This window comes from Aulonocara stuartgranti (genome assembly GCF_965226115.1).
Source record: "Aulonocara stuartgranti genome assembly, chromosome: 8".
NCBI lineage: Eukaryota > Metazoa > Chordata > Actinopteri > Cichliformes > Cichlidae > Aulonocara > Aulonocara stuartgranti.
This window is the reverse complement of record NC_138959.1, coordinates 9,452,762-9,471,789: the sequence shown is the minus strand read 5'-3', so window position 1 is coordinate 9,471,789 and position 19,028 is coordinate 9,452,762. Positions and strand designations below refer to the sequence as shown.

Sequence of the window (19,028 nt, the reverse complement as noted above, 5' to 3'; positions counted from 1 at the left end):
GATATATATATATATATATATCTATATATAGATATAGATATAGATATAGATATATATATATAGATATATAGATATATAGATATAGATATATATAGATATAGATATATATAGATATATATATATAGATATAGATATATATAGATATATATATATAGATATAGATATATATAGATATATATATAGATATATATAGATATAGATATATATATAGATATAGATATAGATATATATATAGATAGATAGATAGATATATAGATATATATATAGATATATAGATAGATTGTTGACTGAACACATCCTTTGCGTATAAGTACATTTTAAAAAAATTGGTTATGTGTTTTGTCTTAGATATGTGTCAGAATAAAAATTGAAAATGTAATTATGTGCAGTGATTTTTAAGCTTATTCTTCAATTTTGAGCTTGTCTATTTATTACTTCATTAATAAAATCCTTACCCTTATCTCTATATAGTGTTTCTCGGATTCCAAATCTGGGAATTATTTCTTTTATTGGGGTGTGTATGAGTCCAGTTTAGCACAGGGAAAAGCCTCCACTCATTTAGAATAAGGGTCAATCATTACTAGGCAATATTTCTACATAATCCATGTGAGTGTGTTGAATCCATTTGTATGCGTATTTCACACCTTGCACAATATTTTCTGAGTAGTTACTAAATCCATATGTAGTAAACACTGTTATAAATACCATCCCTCCTGTTGAGGCAATATTGGAGTGTTGTATCTATATAAAGTGTTAGCTAGGATTGGTTTTCTATTTAGTGGTTTTAGAATTCCCTCTGCATTTTCTATTGCTCTGTTTTTAGTCTTTCTCGGGTTTAGGTGCTGATCTAATGTGGTTTCAAAATAATCACGTAACATAGTGAAGGTCAAAGGTATGCCTTCCTGTGCAGCTGTTTTTGCAGCTATCTCAACTTTGTGGTTTTCTTGTGAAACTGTATCAGAAAGAGAGGACCAATTTGTTTATTTGGTAGTTCAGTCAGTTAAGAGTGAGGAAATAATGCATTCATGTTTGCAGTTTTATCTTGTTATACAATATTTGAAATTTTAAACATTTTTGGAAATATTTATGTGTTTTCTTGTTTGTGTGTTTTTTGTGCTGAAGTGGCCTTCACATCAGATGACAGTGCCAGCAGTGGCCCACAGCTCATTTAAGTTTGAGACCCTGCTCTAAAGAGATTAAAGTTCAGTTTTTCTGGTAAGTACATTTTAAACGTGATGTCATCTAAATAAACATCACAGTGAATAACAGAAGCACCTTCACAGCAGGCTAGGTACTGATCACAGTCAACCTTTTTTCGTTCCTTTAAGACCACACAGTGTGGTGTTATCTGAAAAGCTCACATCACTAGTATCATTGTCACTCATTTCATGGAAATATATACAATGCAATGTTTCAGCTTGAATCCAAAGTTCTGAACTATCCAGAATTACCATTCCATACAGAGCCAATATGGCTAATAGCAACCAAAAAGAATCCTGGTGTAATTTGAAATTAGCTGCAGCTCTTTTATCACATTATGGGCATCAGGCTCAGAAGTCCAGCATTTAGATGAAACAGAATTCTCGGGTGTCTCCAGATCAGAAAAGCAGATTGGCGATACTTAGCACAAATAAACCTTTGAGTCCACCCAGCCAAGGTGAAACCCGGGGTAAACAGGCTCATCGAAGGTAGTGTGGAAGGTGTGGAGGAGTTTAAGGGAACCACAGGAGAGCATGTAAAAGGAGAGCATCCCTGCTGACCAGTCCAGGAATACTCCTACTTTGTTGGAGTTGGGTTTGGTGGTTATAGGAATGCCTGTGGCTTTGTGCAAGGCTTTGTATCCATCTTTGTTGCAGTTCAAGCCCCAGGAGGAGTTATTTCGACCTAACCAGCAGTCATCAGTCTCTCCCTTCCTGGATATTCGTTTGTAGGCTACTCCTATGAAGACTCTCCCAGTCCACTCTGCCTCCCAGTAGTAGCGTCCTGTGAGCCCTTTTCTACACAACACTTGAGGCCAGAAATCAAACCTTTCTGGATGGTCTGGATATGGCTGCTTGGTCCAGCGTGTTGCTTTCCTGTTTTCCTCGGATAGAGAAAGATCTTTATGTGCTGTGTTTGGGTCCAGGGTGAGTTTGATGATATCTGATGAATCAGATTTAAAATTTCAGTTCATATTTTACATCACACAGTTTTCTGAGTATAGGAGAAAGGAGGGAGGTTGTGGTTACTCACATTTCTTTGGACCTGGCTGAATCCGGAACTCACCACACTGGTCCATGCTAAAATCATAACAGAGGGACAAATACGTTCAGACACTTGCATCACAATTAATGTTAGTTGTGTACACTGGTGATACTGACATTATCTGGTGGAGAAACTATCTAATGGTTGATGGTTACATCACCCAGTTCTTCACTATTTCTGCACTGAAATAACCTGTTACTTTTCAGATGTTGTGGATACCATCACTACCTGAGTTTCACCAGGCTGCATTGTGGGTCCTCTTTCAGAGCTGTTAGAAGATTCAACCCTGAGTTCCCTGGGTGGTTGTAGCTCATGTCCAGCTCTCTCAGGTGGCATGAGTTTAAAGCAGATGCCAAGAAAATGCAGCCCTCTTCTCCCACACTGCACAGGGACAAACTTCAAGAAATACAGAAAGTTATTTCATCCAGCTGTCTCCATGACAGTGACGAGAACAACTTCAGTTTGAATCTGTCTTTGTACCAGTACATAGCCTCACACTCAGGACACTCACTTGAGGGTTTCCAGTTTACAGTCAGAGCTCCTCAGTCCATCAGAAAACCTTCTAACTCCTAAATCGTGAAACTCATTATCACTCAGGTCCAGTAGTTTTAGCAGGCAAGAGGCAGAGCTGACAAATGATGCCAGGTCATTGGAGCTGCGTTCTGTTAGGCTACAGCTCCTCAGTCTGCACAAAGGAAAATGCTGTAATCATGTGCTTACATTTTGGCTGAGAAATAAAAATAAAAGAAACATGTTGAATATTAACCTGAGCGCCTCCACTTTGCTGTTCCTCAACCCACTGGAGAGCTTCATTAGTCCTACATCTGTCAGATTGTTGTTACTCAAGTCCAGTTCTCTAAGTTGGGATGAACTGATGGCATTCGCCAGGTTCTCACAGCAGGTCAACGTAAGGTTGCATGCATTCAGACTGCAACAGGGAAAACAGCAAGAAAATGGTAAGTAATCCCAGGAAGCAAAATCCCCTTATATATGCAGATTAGAAATATGTCTGTTATCCAGCACTGTTTGAAATTTTATGCAAAAACATCTGTCAAAATGTTAGCTAACTGCCTAACATCATGTATATTTAATATATACTCACTAACTCTTTGTTAGGTACTTTTGTCATCTGATCAAGTGTTAATACAAACATCTAATCAGCAAATCAATGCATTTAGGCATGGTCGGGACATTCTGCTGAATTTGAAACCGAGCATCAGAACAGGGAATAAAAAATGTTTTAAGTGACTCTGAATGTGAAATGGTTGTTGTGCCAGACGGATCTAAGTATTTCAGAAACTGCTGATCTAGTTGGGATTTTCCCTCTCGAGCTTTACAGCGAAAACCTTGTGGTGTTTTCACATCAAACACAGCCAAAGCTTTAAATAATGTGTTGGGCATATGTAACAGAGATTCGAGCCAATAGCTTCCTCTAAAAGCTCGACTTTAAATGTGCTTTTTTCTATGCTTGTGACAGGCTGATATTAGCTATGCACAGATGCCCTGATTTTGCCCTGGTCATTCCAGGTAGGAAGAGATTAGGAGATGTTACTTAAAAGCACTGGGTTCCAATATCAATTGAGGAGTTACTCTTCTCAGTCTTTTGGAGTTTTGTTTTTTTCTCCTGTAGAAATTAATAACTGTAAACTACTTACTTTGCTACTTGGGCTGTTTTCACGACAGGTAGCAGCCTGAGAAGACCCTCCTCTGACCTGGTGTAGTTGCCCAGTTCAAACGTACTGTGCTCTTCTTCTGATGTCAGTAATACAAAAACTAGTGTGGCCCACTGGGCAGGTGAAAGATTGGCTCTGTTAAGGCTACCTGAGCTGAGGTAGCTCTGAATTTCCTTCACGAGGGAGTGGTCATTCAGCTCGTTCAGACAGTGGAAGAGATTGAGGCACCTGTCTGGTGATGGACTGGACCTGATCTTCTCCTTTATGTGTTTAACGATTTCAGTTCTTGTCTTTTGTTGTGTTCGGTTGTTGACCATTAGATGTTTCAGCAGCGTCTGATTGGACTCCAGGGACAGCCCCAAAAGGAAGCGTAGAAACATGTCAAAATCTCCTTTCTCACTCCGCAAAGCCTTTTCCACTGCTTCTTTGTAGAGGGTGAGCTCAGATGGTCTGGATAGAAAGCGTCGTGACGCGGACAACTTCACCAGGATGTTAACGTTGTCGTTGTGGAACGTGAGGAAGACGTACAACGCTGCAAAGAATTCCTGAACACTCAGATGCACGAAGCAAAACATCTTCTCCTTGCACACTGTCATCTCCTCATGGAAGATCTGTGTGTAGACTCCTGAGAACATGGATGCCTGCTCAGTATCGATACCATTCAGCTTTAGGTCGCTTTCATTGAAGATCAGGTGGCCTTTCTCGAGTTCTTGGAAAGCCAGCTTTCCTAAAGCCAGGAGATTAGCTCTCACACAGTCAGCATTTGACTCCCTTCTTCCTGTCAGCCTTTTCTTCATTGCCTCCTCACACAAGGATAAGAAGTGTATGTACATTTGAGTGAGAGTCTTTGGTGTGTCTTTGCTCTCTTTTGTAGCCATATTTTTCTCGAAAACAGTCGCTGCCATCCAGCAGAAAATTGGTATGTGGCACATGATGTGAAGGCTCCTGCAGGTTTTCACATGTGCTATCACCCGGTTTGCTAAGTTCACATCACTAATTTTCCTCCTGAAGTATTCATCTTTTTGCAGGTTGTTGAAACCTCGAACTTCAGTCACTAGATCAACGCAGTTCGCTGGGATCTGACTGGAAGCTACGGGGCGTGATGTGATCCACACGAGAGCCATAGGGAGCAATCTGCCCCTAATGAGGTTGGTCATTAATACGGCAATTGTGGTAGTGTGAGTCACATCTGACAGTATTTCACATCTGTTGAAGTCCAAAGAGAGGCGACTCTCATCCAGGCCATCGAGGATGAAGAGCATGTTTTTTTTCACATTAGTGAAAATTTCTATGTCTTTAATTTCAGGGAAAAGCACAACAAGAAGCTCCACTAGACTGAAGTTTTTCTTCTTCATCAAGTTCAGCTCTCGGAACGAAAGTGGAAATACAAATTCTAGGTTTTCATTTGCTCTCTCCTCCGCCCAGTCCAGAGTGAATTTATTGGTCAAAACAGTTTTTCCAATGCCAGCAACTCCCCGTGTGACGACAGTCCTTATGTCACAGCCACGTTCAGGCAGAGGAGCGAACAGGTGATCGCAGTGGATTGATTTTTCCTGGCCCACATGGATCCTGGGTGTCGTCTCGATGTGTCTCACCTCATGCTCCTTGTTGACTTCGCCGCTTCCTCCCTCGGTGACGTAGAGCTCTGTGTAAATGTTATTGAGAGAGATTTTGTTTGTTTCTGTCGCCTGCCCCTCGAGAATGTGGCTGAACTTCCTCCTCAGAGTGGCTTTCAGGTTTTGTTGACTTTCTGCAACCTTGTCAACTGAAAGAGAAAACATTTATTTAAATGGTTTACTTTTTTAATGTAACATTTTTAAATTAAATAATTGAGAAGCACTCACTTTCAGGCGGCAGAGCACCACAGCTGTCTGTATGGTCATTGTTGAGGTCCTCTTTACACTCTGCAAAACGACACAAAGATCAGAAGAGACCAAACGGCGCATTCACTTAACTGCGTGTATCTACATGTATCTACCTTGCGTTGCTGAGAAGATATTGATGTTTATGTTGCCAACATTTGAACCAATTATGGAAGGAGCGACCACGTTGCCACCACTCTGTGCAGTGTAGTTTGGCTGGAAGTGATGAACCGCAGCCTGAATAAAGGGAACTGACTCGGAGAGAAAGCAAGAATAAGAGATCACTGAAGAAAAATGGTTGCTGGTGCTTTTCAGATTATCTTTTTGTTGCCTTACATTAAAAAAAATTAGACTTACCTTCAGAGAAATCATCTGTTTTATTACTAACGATTGATTGGTCCATTTTCTTTTTACAGTACTTTAATCCTCATGTAGTTTCTGTCAGGGAATACTCCTTGTCCTCAGTCTTTAACATCTCTGACTGTTCACTGAAGATATTTGCTTCCAAACAGTCAACTAGATGGTCAATAAATACATTAAACAAACCCTATTTTTTACTGTTACAAATCTGCTAAGACACCATTAAATCTAACAGACCAGAAGACGAATGCATGGCTGCTTACTAAAGTGAAACTGCCACTTAAATAACACACTGGCAGATGGTATTAAAGGAGAAGGTTACTTCCTGAGAAAAACAGGAAGTATGGTTTCTTGCATGCACAGACAGTCTGCCTTCTTAAACAAACCACAAAAGTTTCGTTTACTAAAAAATGTAAATGTCAAACAGCTGCAAGATATTTTGCTTTGTTTTATTGATTGCTTGATTGATTTTGGACAAACTAACTTGGTATCCAACAAAAACAAAAAAAACAGCAGTTTTTTAGGGTAAATGTAACAACCAATACATCAGACACAGATTCACACACAGGCAGCTAAATGCAGTGACAGAAGACATGTAAATTATGCAAAATCAGTATACCCAAACACAATTTCCATGAAAGGCCCGGAAGCAAGGTGGCATGGTGGTTAGCACTGTTGCCGCACAGCAAGAAGGTCCTGAGTTCAATTCTACCATCAGGCCGGGGTCTTTCTGTGTGGAGTTTGCATGTTCTCCCCGTGTTTGCCCGGGTTCCCTCCGGGTACTCCGGCTTCCTCCCACCGTCCAAAGACATGCAGCTTGTGGGGATATGTTAATTGGATAATCCAAATTGCCACTAGGTGTGAATGTGTGAGTGCGAATGGTTGTCTGTCCCTGTGTGTTGGCCCTGCGACAGACTGGCGACCTGTCCAGGGTGTACCCCGCCTCTCGCCCTATGACGGCTGGGATAGGCTCCAGCGCCCCCCGCGACCCTGAAAAGGATAAGCGGAAGCGAATGGATGGATGGCCCGGAAAGTCCCAAATCAGAGAGAAAATAAATCAAATGAATATGACAGAATATTTCAACAACACAATGGAACTTTTTGAGCTGTTAAACAAAAAAGTGTAGGGTAGGGTATTCATTCTGAAACGAAACAAATAAAAAATGTACTTTATAAATACAACGAAGTCAAACAAAATCATCTTCTATATCCTAATATATTGGAAAAGTTTTACTTACATTTTTTTGTCAGTTTGACCAAATTCTACCACGACCAGGATGAGGAGCCTTTGGTTTATCTTTATTGAAACTGGGAATGCTATGAGTCAAGCTTGTTTTATTCTACAAATACAGGCCATTTATTGTTTTATAATTGTCTTATAATTGATTTAAAAAAAAATCACTAGCCAGTAATAAAAATTAACCACCTAAGACCCGAACGCTTTCATGGCATGCATTTTTTATTTCTCTTTGATATTTGGGTTGATTGGGACCCAATGAATGTAAAAACAAAAAATTACCTGATTTTGTTTTTTTATACCTGATTTTTGTTTCTGAGAAAAATTAGATCCACATATGATGACATTCGTTTTCAATTTTGATAGAAGAGTGGCAGTTTAATGTCCTCGTAAGTGGAAATCAGGCCCTTGTAGCGAATTTGGTATTTTGGTCTAGACAACCCAAAATGTGATGTCCGCATATGTGGATGCCAGGTCCTAGGAGATTAAAGTGAAACCAACCATTTCTAAGCACTAAAACGGTGAAGACAGCAAACCCACTCTGGAAACTAAAAAACCAAAGTTGACTAAAAACAGAAATATAAAAACAAAACACCAAAATGTAACACCTCAGCCATAAACAGGGATAGTCTCTTACGCGACACATCTTACTCCACTGGAGGTTCTTATCTAGAGTAGATATGATGTCATCACGTTGTCTAGCAACTACCTACAAACCCATTACCCATTTGTGGGGTTTGTACGCCTACAGTACCTTATAAAGGTATTGCATTGCTCTCATTTTGCAATAACAACACCTCATTTAGAGAATAGGGAATACACTCATTTTTGCCATGTGAATTACCCCAGCCTACAAAATCATCATAATACATATAAATATGCAACCATAATGAAACTTATACACTTTATGCAGGTGAATAGTGTCTGGAAGATGTGTGTAGTAGTAGCCTCATTTCTTAGACATGAGATAGCTGACATTGTTTTTTAATCATACATTGATGTAAATACTTTTTTCTGTATGCAAACACACTTTGTCCTCAATATTTATCTTTATTTAGATTAGAAAACATTTTTTAGTGTGATTACATACATCAGTTTACCAACAGCATGAACAGTTAGTGTGATATTCTGTTATCACACTAGCATCAAATTATATCACTTTTACTGAAACCTGTGATTCATGGATTTGTATTAGACCTGACTAACATCATTTTCCTAGTCTACAGGATCACCATAATATTATTAGTCATCATCAGCATCATTTATCTCAAAAAAGTGAAATAAGAGTAAAGCTTCTGAGTGAACGTCTGGGTTTAGATCAGAATGGTTCTGCTTTCTTAAAAATATCCAGTCTAAATTTTTGCTTTTACATTTTATTTAATGCAACTTCAGACAAAAACATAAAAGATAATCAAATCATCCTTCCCGATAGAAGACAGAAATTGATTCTACCAAAATAGAATATTACATATGAAAGCATTAGCGAGGCATCAGTCACTGAAAAGAAGTTAAAAACATATTAGTTCACAGTTTGGTTTCACACTCTCAGACCTGCACACTGTAGCTGTGCTTGTTGAACACAAGATGGAAGCAAAGTCCAAGTTGTGCTTTGTCACTTTTACAGCATACAAAACACACGATACTGCCAAAAGAACTTTAAATGATGTAAGATCTACAAATAAATAAGACTAACAGGAAAGACACGAGAGAATATTTAACATAAACTGTGCTACTTTTCATCTAAAAGAAAGAGGGATAAAAAAAACCATAATATGCAATTAATACAAGTCATCTTTAAGTGAACAGTGAAACCATAACCATAGGAGGAGTTACAAATACATAAAAATAAGGAGGAGGAATGTTTGAGAGGGTCGTGAAGGAGCACTGGCTCATTTAACCCTCATATCTCATCAAGGTTATTATGTTGAAGTTAAATGAACTTAAAAAGGTTTCAGTCTTCATCAGCTTCACCAAACGTGACAACAGTCGTTACAACTAACGTTTCAACAAATTTAATGATGAGCACATGGGGAACATTTTCTTTATGTTTGCCAAACACTGAAGTCTCCTCAGTCAGATCTTCAGACAGTGGAAGCTCTGGAGATGAAGGAGTCGACAACTTCAGGGGCTGCAGATTAAAAGAGCAGAACAGAAAAACACCGATGGTGAGTAAGAAACATGAAATCTTCTCTGGATTAAAGATTATTGTGTTTTATGTTGCTAATCATCTTCTCTAATCCTGGACTGGAGGTGTTACACATTTATCCTTGCGTTCTGGGGTTCTCACTTTTTATTCTTAGTTTGTGGTTACTATAATCATCCATTATGTCCCTAATGGATAATGGATAACTTCAAGAAAGCAAACGCTCAGAAGCACAAGGAAAGTCAGTGAATAATAAAAAAGCTGTTCTCTGGAATCCCAGAGTAAAACTTTAGAGCTGAAAATGAGCTCCAAAGAATCATTTCCTTCACTGGAGGTTTAGTTACATCAGTGAGGTTTTTGGGTTAGGTCAGTTTGTTGGGGTGAGTTTTGGAAAGTTGGGTTATTTCCTGTAATGAAACCTGCTGGACTGTTTGTCCTTCATCTCCTCTCTTAGGACTGATGTGTCCTGATCATTCCGGCACTTAAATATGCTGTGCTAACTTAAGACTAACTGCTAATTTTCTGAGCACTCTGTGCGGTTGTAAAAGTAGCTGAATAAAGATGATGGTGATTAATTATCGCACATCATCCATAATTGAGTCAAAGTGCCTAATGAACCTATTAAGATGAAGCTACATGGTTGATATATGGGTGTATGAAGCGTATAAAGAATGAAGCACACTCACCTGCACATTTCTTTGTCCTCCTGATGGATCAACTCTGTCGCTTTCACTCAAACTCATCATGGAAACATTAACTGGAGGCTCTGGGTTGTTGTTGACTTTGTTACAGAGTGAACATTTAAAAGACTTTTTCCACTTCTCACATTCTTGCACACAGCCGTTACAGAAGCTGTGGCCACACTGCAGCACCGCAGGCTCAGTGCAAACATGTGAACAAAGTGGACAACAATCCTCAATGAACGCTTCATCACTCCAGCTTAAACCACTGTTGGACTCTTCATCTGTCTTTGTGACTTCAAAAGGCTCTTCATCAACTTGATCTTCAAAGTCTGAATCTTTGAATTCATCATTTGGATCTTTGTGACTCAGCACTTGAGCCCAATCTTGTATTGTAGCTTCCACAGCATCTTTCTCATTAATCTGTACCGGCTTATCCAAAGTATTCTCCAGGTTGCACATTGTTGGATTCTCTCTCGTATGCTGTGCAAAGTGCCAGTGAAACGTAGAGCTGTGGGCTGATGGTGAAAGTCCAGAAACAAGACTTTAGAATAAATTTATGAAAGAAAATGAAACATAAATTAATAAAAACGGTAACATCTTTACATTTTAATTTAAAATAGATTTTAAAATTGAACAAACTCATTAATTTGATGCTCACCTTTGTCTTTCAGGCTGACTCCAAGTAGCTTCTGCTATTTTCCTGTGTAGAGTTCGTCTTTCACTCTTCAAATAACCAACAACTTGCTCACCTTAGATCCTTTATTTGGAATGGGGGCGGGGCTCCAGTATGGTAATGCATTTTCTCTTGAATGTGATTGGTTAAAGTAGACTGAGAGAAAATAACCTGTCGACTTGCGGAAAATGTGCAGTTTTTTTTCTGGGGAAGACTGAAGGCGGAGTTGTATTGAGTATGAATTATTTGACATCCTTTATATTAATATGACAACTAAGAATAATAAACAACTAACTCTCTTCAACAAAGAAAACATCGTGGCACGCAGCAATCTATCAAACAAGCTATTTCTGAAAGTAACAGAGGCAAATGTAATATTATTTCCAGATTTACAGTCCAGTCAAGGGTATTTGGTCAAGTAGTGGTTATACAATTCATGCCATGTACTGACATCACTATGTCTGTGGAGTCAGAGAAATGTCATTTCAATCCTCACAAGTACACCTGCGTGAAAACAAAGAAATGTCAGCAAGTTCTGGGGAACAAGGAAGTATTTATTTTCCAGGGCTGAAAAACATCTGTACAAATGACTTAAGAACACATGTTTCTGTGTAAAAGTTCTTCCTGGTCAACATTTGTCATCACCATCTAGGCTCGGGGATTCCCGTTAACAAGACATACCAGTTTCTATACAAGCCAGAAAATAACTGTCTGTTCGCTAGAAGTGGACTGTTTTTCTGTGTATCCGGTGCGGACTGACCTAAGCTTCTTACTGACAGCTCTGAACATGTGATATATTTTCTATTAATTAATATAACAGCTAATAATAATAATCCACAACAAACTCTCAAAAAAAAAGCAGAAAGTTGGCCCACAGGGCTCAAAACTTCCCATGGGTGTTCAAATGAGCTGAGATCCTGTGAATGCCATAAAACATGACCCCACAGTGGGGATCAAGCATTCAGATTATGCTTTTCATTTCTGAACCATCACTGAGGTGCATTTCTTCACAGCAGCTTTGTTTGAAATAATGGGAAATTTATAGCTCATCATTTGTCTGCAGCTAAAAGAAGAGAAGAACACCCCAGCAATGGACATAAAGTGACAAGAAGTCAAAGCCAGGGGCGGATCTACAGGTGGGCAAAGGGGGACAACTGCCATCCTGTAGAGCCTTGCCCCCACCCCCAACTTTTATGTCCTTGACTCCATTTACGTATTTTCACATCAAAATCTTTTCTGTGTTCATAATTTCATCAATTTTGACAAGATACACAACATCACCTCCTGAAATGCAGTCCCAAATCATGACAGTCTCCAGATGTTTTACAGATTGATGTAGACATAGAATTAATAAAAAAAACCATTTTATGTCTGTCAAACTGTTGTTTTTGCCATGTTTCATCCTTTTGGCTAAACAATTGGAACAAATTAGTCATTTTTGCAACAGGCTGCTAAATATAAATTGATTCTTTGCTAAGTTATCTGTTATGTGGTGACACAACATTGGCTAATTCATGCTTAAATCATAGGTCAGTTCTAATTGGTACAACAAGCAAACAAAATAAATTTCCCAGAAAAGGATCAGATTCAATAACTGGAAGGAAAACTTGTGGAAAAACAGCCAAAGTCCAAAGAAAATCTTTGAAATGCCTTCAGGAGAGATACAGGAGAAAAATGACAAGAAACTCTGGCTCCTTAGAAGCAAAATATAAATAAATGAGGGATGATTCAAAAGTTTTGCACAGTACCACATATATGTACTGTTACAAAAGTGGAAACCTATATTACACATGGTAAAAGCCTAAAATACAAAAAGCAAAACTGTAGGCTTCATTCTGTTAAATGCTTTGCTTGTGTGGATTCGGCTGAATGGTAACAGTAACAGTGAACATCGCTAATATGGTCACATTAGAAACATAACTATGGTTGTGCGTATCAAAGCCCTACCAAGCAAGCCTTGTTCCTTGTTCCTTAAAACTTGCTCACATTTACGATAAGTGGGTCAGCAAAGGGACAGAAGTGTTGCACTGCGATCAAGTTTCTCTTGAATGTAATTGTCAAAGTCTGCAGTGCCAGTAATGGACTGTTTCCGCAAACAGTAAACAGATCAGTGCACTTTTTGCTCCTCTTCCTCCTCCCTGCTCTGCTGTGGTTTTTGTTGTTGTCACATGACTCAGCTGTGCTAAACAGATATGTATGCTACATGTAGTGGGTGAGAAAAAGCCGGAGGGGAGGTATTTCATGGCTGCAAATAATAACCTTGTAAAGATGTAGGCGTGTAAGAATGAAATTCAATGCTTTGGGGCGATCGTGGCTCAAGAGTTGGGAGTTCGCCTTGTAATCGGAAGGTTGCCGGTTCGAGCCCCGGCTTGGACAGTCTCGGTCGTTGTGTCCTTGGGCAAGACACTTCACCCGTTGCCTACTGGTGGTGGTCAGAGGGCCCGGTGGCGCCAGTGTCCGGCAGCCTCGCCTCTGTCAGTGCGCCCCAGGGTGGCTGTGGCTACATTGTAGCTTGCCATCACCAGTGTGTGAATGTGTGTGTGAATGGGTGGATGACAGGTTGTGTAAAGCGCTTTGGGGTCCTTAGGGACTAGAAAAGCGCTATACAAATACAGGCCATTTACCATTTACCATCATACCTGTAGACTATATTCAGACATTCCCTGCTAATCATACATAAGCTGCCTTTGTGAGTTAAAAGCATCTTTATCAATACTTGCTATCAGCAACAATGGCCGTGTATTTACTTGGGATTGGATCCAAATTTTGCAACATCACATATCACACACACCACTGTTTCAAACCTTAGAGTGAAATGTTTTCTTTGTAAAATTTCCTGTTGCAGTCATTGTCACAGTCTATTCCAATGAACTGATCATACCAGTTACTATATGAAGCACAAACTTACATGTCTATTCGGTTGAAATGGGATGTTTTTCTGGGTATATGTTGCCGACTAAAAGCGACCATTATTGACCTGAGCTTCATACTGACAGTTTTTTATATTAATCCGATAACTAATAATAATCCACAACTGGCTATCTTCAGCAAAGTGCACATCATGGCACGCAATAAGCTGTCAAACAAATTCACAAACTACATGGTGATGTTAGTTAATGCTTGATGTGTTAACAGCTGGAGGGGCTGTGTCCTGTATTAAATACTGATGGAGGACAAATGAAAGAGAGCAAATATTCCCCAACATAACTTGTGACCAGCAGGAGATCTACGTCTGCTGTTTCGAAGTTTTAAAACAAAAATAGGCTCATTTTGAGCCTCCTTTCAAAATAACACAGGAAACATGGAAAGACAAGGCACGATAACACAAGCTTGACAATGGAACATGGAACATGTAGACATAAAACACATGACAGACTGGGGATGCATGGAACACAAGGAGAGGTAAATGAAAACAGATTAGGGAGACCAAGGCACAGGCTTAACTTACACGTTTAACATAGGGAACAAGACAGACTACACAGAAGACAGGACAAGACTCAAAAACATGGCGACCTGGAAGAAACATAAATTAGACTAAGACATACTAAATAAAAATACTAAAACTTAAAATTATCTTATAAGTAATCAAAAATACAAAATGGCTCAACTACAACCTTAACTAAGAACAACACATGAACTAAACGCTAACATAAGAAATCAACAATACCAAATAACTCAAAGCGCTGGGTCACAGATCCGAGACGTTGACAGAATGATTGGAAAAGTTGTTATTGTAAGCATCACATAGCCTTTTAATGTGCTACATTTGCATTAGATAGAACAAGGTGCAATAGTTGCTAATAAAACGTACTAACTTAGCTTTTTCCTTGATTACTGATAACTGTGGTTTACAACATTTCAGTCCTGTTAGACAGTTTTTGTTTCTGTTTTTTTCATTTGAAGCACTTTTGTAAATAAGTCAGACGTTGATGTCATGTGTTTGTGTAAGAAGTTTTCCTGGTCAACAGATGTCGTCACCATCTAAGACCGATACATTCCAATGAACTAGGCACACCAGTAAAACAGAAACTATTCTCCCTGTTCACTAGAAGTGGACTATTTTTGTGGGTATAAGGTGCAGAACATAAGTGGTCCTTTATTGACCTGAGCTTCTTATTCACAGTTTTAATCACTGACATCTTTTATATTAATTTGATAACTAATAATGATAAACAAGAAACTTCCTTCAACAAAGCACACATCATGGTACACAACAATCTTATAAACATATTAAATAATTTCAGTATTGGGAAGGTTACTTTTAAAATGTATTCCACTACAGATTACAGAATACATGCCCCAACATGTATTTTGTAACATATTCCGTTACGTTACTCAATGAGAGTAACATATTCTGAATTCTTTGGATTACTTAATATATTATCATGCTGTTTACAACAACATGAATGTACTATTGCTGTGTGATTTATTGCTATTACTTAAGGATAGTCGCCATACCAATAACAACTAGATTTTTAAATCTTAATATAAAATGAGTAACAGTATGTTGACATTAAGTAAGGCTGCACTTTTAGCAGTGATCTCCTATTCTGCGCGTATATAAAACAGGTCTGTGGCTCCGAACCGCAGTAAGGGGACCTCTGGCTAATATGTTGGGTTCTGTGTCGGGCTTGTAGCTGAAAACTAGCTTTACTTTGTTGTCTGGGTCAACTTTGCTAGCGAGAGACAGAGAGAGGCACTGAAAGGCTGCTCCAATGGAACTTATTGTTTCGGAGGAAAACACGAACACATAGTCGAGTCTTAATTATTTACTTACAACCAGTGTTGGGTAAGTTACTTTAAAATAGTAACTGAGTTACATTACTAGTTACTTCTCTCAAAAGTAACTCAGTTACTTCAAGTTACTCGTTACTTTCAAAGTAACTAGTTACTAGGGAAAGTAACTTTGGTTTTACTCAGAATTCTCTTGTTAATGTGTTTCTTCCATACTTTTGCCTGTCTTCTAGCTTGCTTACTTGCCACAAGTGCACTGTGCCACCTACCAATAGAAAGGAAAAGATAATGTGCATATTTCCACGAGAGAAATCCCACGCCTGGACCGTCATTGACTGCTGCCATGATTCTAGCCTACGTCACAGCATCATGTGCGCCTTTTACATCAACACAAAAACTGCAGTCGTGGTGCTTTCGATTGTACTCAGAACTCGGAAATTCTGCCTTCTGAATAGGAAGATGTAGGCAACACCAGACTGCAGATGAGCTGCATACAGGGCTGGACTGGGACAAAAAAATCGGCCCGGGCATTTTGACTACAGACCGGCCCACCATTATAGGAAAAATCATAAAGCCTTTGAATGAAAATAAACACTGTTGTGACAGTGATGTACACTGTTTTGATGGTATATATGCATCAATCTATCAATTGTTTGTTGTAAGATTCAGATAATTATTTTTTAAAAGTGAGACATTTTAAATGAGAATAAGAAAGTATTTCTTTGTGCCCCCCTTTCCCTGTTAATGCCCTACCTGGCCCCCTGGCAACACTTTGCTAGACCCGCCCCTGCACAGTTACCAGCTGTCAGCTACTTAGAAAAGGATCCTGGTGTTATTTGTCTCTCAGAAACAGTTCATAACTTCCCTTCAACTCATTCATGTCACCTAAAAGGTAAACCTGTTTCTCCATCACCTGTTCAGCTCTGATGATCCAGTAAGGACATCTCCTGGTTTCATCTTCATGTTTCCCTCTCACCAGATAACCAAACCATATCATGACCAGCAGCTTTTTTTACAGCTGTGGCTCCAGCAAACATCAGCTGATACTAGAAATTAATATTAAATAAATTCTAACAACAGCTGATCAAGCTTAAACATGCTGCTGTTGTTTAGCGCGACATCCGCTGGTTTCCTCTTTCTGGCGCAAAGTGGGCGATAAACAAACAAGAGAGCCGATCAGCTGATCATTGATCAGTTTCATGACTGAAGTAGAAACAGGAGAGGGAGGGGAGAGAATGAGAGAAGAAGAGGCAGCTGTGCAGCGTAAAGACACAGAATAACTCCAGCTTTGTGTCTTTTTCATTGTAGCTGAATTACGGGACAAACTGTTCCTTTTCACCTCAATAAGAAACGCGTAATATTTTCTCTGAATACCAGACGGGACGGTTGGCAACGCTAATAACTTATGAACAAAATAAAGTTCAACATCATTAACTTCATAGCACCACCCAGCTGTATAGAAACTCCGTCATGCTAGCTAGCACGCAGTACGGAAAAAGTCAGAATAACGAAAATAAACTCCACCTAAACTTGGTTTATATCTGACCCAGAGAGACTGCAGGTCATAACTTCTTACCTGAAGTTCAGTTCACACTTGGACCGACGGCCGCCTCGGGTCTCTTTTCCTTCTGCGTCCCTTTTCCTTCATCCACCTGCTGGCCTCCACCACTTGCTAATGTTACTGAATCTGTGGAAGCTCCGCGATAGCCACCACACGAAGTAATGAGTAACGACCCTATCTAAATCCTAGTAACGACTAACGCGTTCCTGGTTTTGGCATAATAACTAGTTACCGTGCTCGTTACCACAATAATAACGTAGTTACTGTAACGCGTTATTTAATAACGCGTTAGTCCCAACACTGCTTACAACTGAGCTACACTGCCCATAAGGCTACATTCTTTAGGTCTATGCCTGTAACACTCTACCTATTGCTTTCATATGAAAATTTTTTTTGAATAATAATGTTTTAAAAATACTTCTTCACGTCATTATGCAGGCCGAAAGTAGAGGTGACATGGGCAGCGAGACTGAGACACCGACATTAGAGCCTCTTAATGCGTGTTTTGTTTGGGTTTTCTCCGGCGTGGAATTACCAAAAATAGAGAAGGCATAGCCGAACATATGAAACAGGAAAAGGCCGCCGTGTAATCCATTCATTTCAACAAAGTAACTGTATTCTGAATACCACCTTTTTAAATGGTAACTGTAACCGAATACAGTTACTCATATTTTGTATTTTAAATACATAACATGTGTTCCGTTACTCCCCAACACTGAATAATTTACAAAACTACATAACCAAATAACATATTAGTTAATACATGATAGCCAGGAAAGTAAAGTCTTTATGAAGAATTTTCAGGTATCCATACTTTCAGTGTTGTGCCAAAAAGGGTTGAACTGTGAAATGCAATATTTCCATCAGCTCAACAAACATTAGCAAACACACAAACACACATTTCATGGCTGATGATGCTTAACTGAATTATTTACACTACCTATTGATATGTTTGTGTTTGTAGTACAACTTATCCTATTTGATCAAACTACTATGAAAGTTTTATAATAGGGGTTTTTTGTTGTTGTTCTTTTGCTATGTGAGGTTCAGAAATTCTCACTAGTCTTTTCCAATGTCAAGATTTCTGTCAGTGTATGCTCAAATATGGGACTCTTGTGTCCCAAATTACAGATTCAAATTAAATTTTTATCGTAAGAAAGGAACATGAACGTTTCATCTTTAATAGTTGCTGAGATATTCATGTTCAGACATGGCCTAAGATTTCAAAGAGTGAAAATCATATTGGCAGCACCTCCAACTGCCCAAATAACTCTAAAATTTTGTGTGTTTCATTAGTGTGGTATAATCACTGATGCTGTGAAGTAACTAGCTGCATTTAGTCACAGTAGTTTTTACACTCCTCCTTCACGCTGCAGCTTTCTCTGTAGAGCACAAGATGCAAGCAAAGTCCAAGTTGTGTACTATTGGTCTTAAAACGTGTACAAGATCATCTTTGATCAAACTGATTCAGTTCTGTACTATTTATATATGAAAAATAAACACTTTTTTTAAAAATCTTAGATCATTTTATATACAGTGAGTGGAGACTTAATACCATCTGTTTTTTAGACCTTTCTGTTCATTTAGAAAATTTCCAGGGTGCCGCTGAGTTGTCCAAAAAGTTACCTCCTGTCTTCTTTTTGCAACCACATTTCCTTGATGGAAATGTCATATGGTCAACGAAAGGAAGGAAGAAAAATGAATAAGGACTTCCGAAAAGAGATGCACAATGCAGAGTGTAAAAATGCAATTAAATTAGACTCTTTAACAGTGTGACAATGTCCAGAAGATAGACTGTAGACGTGTTCTTATCATGGTGTTTCATGCAGGCCACATACTAGAACCCTGAAAGAAAAAG

The 19,028-nt window shown here is 38.9% G+C and overlaps 1 protein-coding gene and 1 long non-coding RNA gene across 4 annotated transcripts; both read right to left on the bottom strand.

The window, feature by feature from the left end:
- Nucleotides 1-964: 964 nt before the first annotated feature.
- LOC309712745 (NACHT, LRR and PYD domains-containing protein 3-like) lies at nucleotides 965-7,715 on the bottom strand. Of its 3 annotated transcripts, none has more exons than XM_082543805.1 (9): nucleotides 6,137-7,715; nucleotides 5,896-6,034; nucleotides 5,762-5,821; nucleotides 3,900-5,682; nucleotides 3,011-3,172; nucleotides 2,756-2,929; nucleotides 2,473-2,640; nucleotides 2,233-2,279; nucleotides 965-2,142 (listed from the first exon to the last, which is right to left on the bottom strand). In XM_082543805.1, exons 1-9 carry the CDS (start codon nucleotides 6,149-6,151, stop codon nucleotides 1,622-1,624), a joined length of 3,069 nt encoding a protein of 1,022 aa, XP_082399931.1. In that variant the 5' UTR covers nucleotides 6,152-7,715; the 3' UTR covers nucleotides 965-1,621. The 3 variants fall into 3 exon arrangements, with proteins under 3 accessions (XP_082399931.1, XP_082399930.1, XP_082399929.1); XM_082543804.1 differs by having other exon boundaries at nucleotides 5,896-6,030; XM_082543803.1 differs by having other exon boundaries at nucleotides 5,896-7,715.
- Nucleotides 7,716-8,807: 1,092 nt separating this feature from the next.
- LOC309713452 lies at nucleotides 8,808-10,979 on the bottom strand. Its single transcript, XR_014278585.1, has 3 exons — nucleotides 10,861-10,979; nucleotides 10,206-10,743; nucleotides 8,808-9,504 (listed from the first exon to the last, which is right to left on the bottom strand). It is a non-coding gene; the product is annotated as an uncharacterized lncRNA (long non-coding RNA).
- Nucleotides 10,980-19,028: the final 8,049 nt, after the last annotated feature.

Bases quoted from the DNA above. Each gene is read 5' to 3' on its own strand.
- LOC309712745 (XM_082543803.1), bottom strand. From the start codon at position 6,151: ATGATTTCTCTGAAGGTAAGTCTAATTTTTTTTAATGTAAGGCAACAA. The intron at 5,822-5,895 runs GTAGATACATGT...GTCGTTTTGCAG, and splicing joins TATCTTCTCAGCAACGCAAG to AGTGTAAAGAGGACCTCAAC. The intron at 3,173-3,899 runs GTAAGTAGTTTA...TCCCTGTTGCAG, and splicing joins AAAACAGCCCAAGTAGCAAA to TCTGAATGCATGCAACCTTA.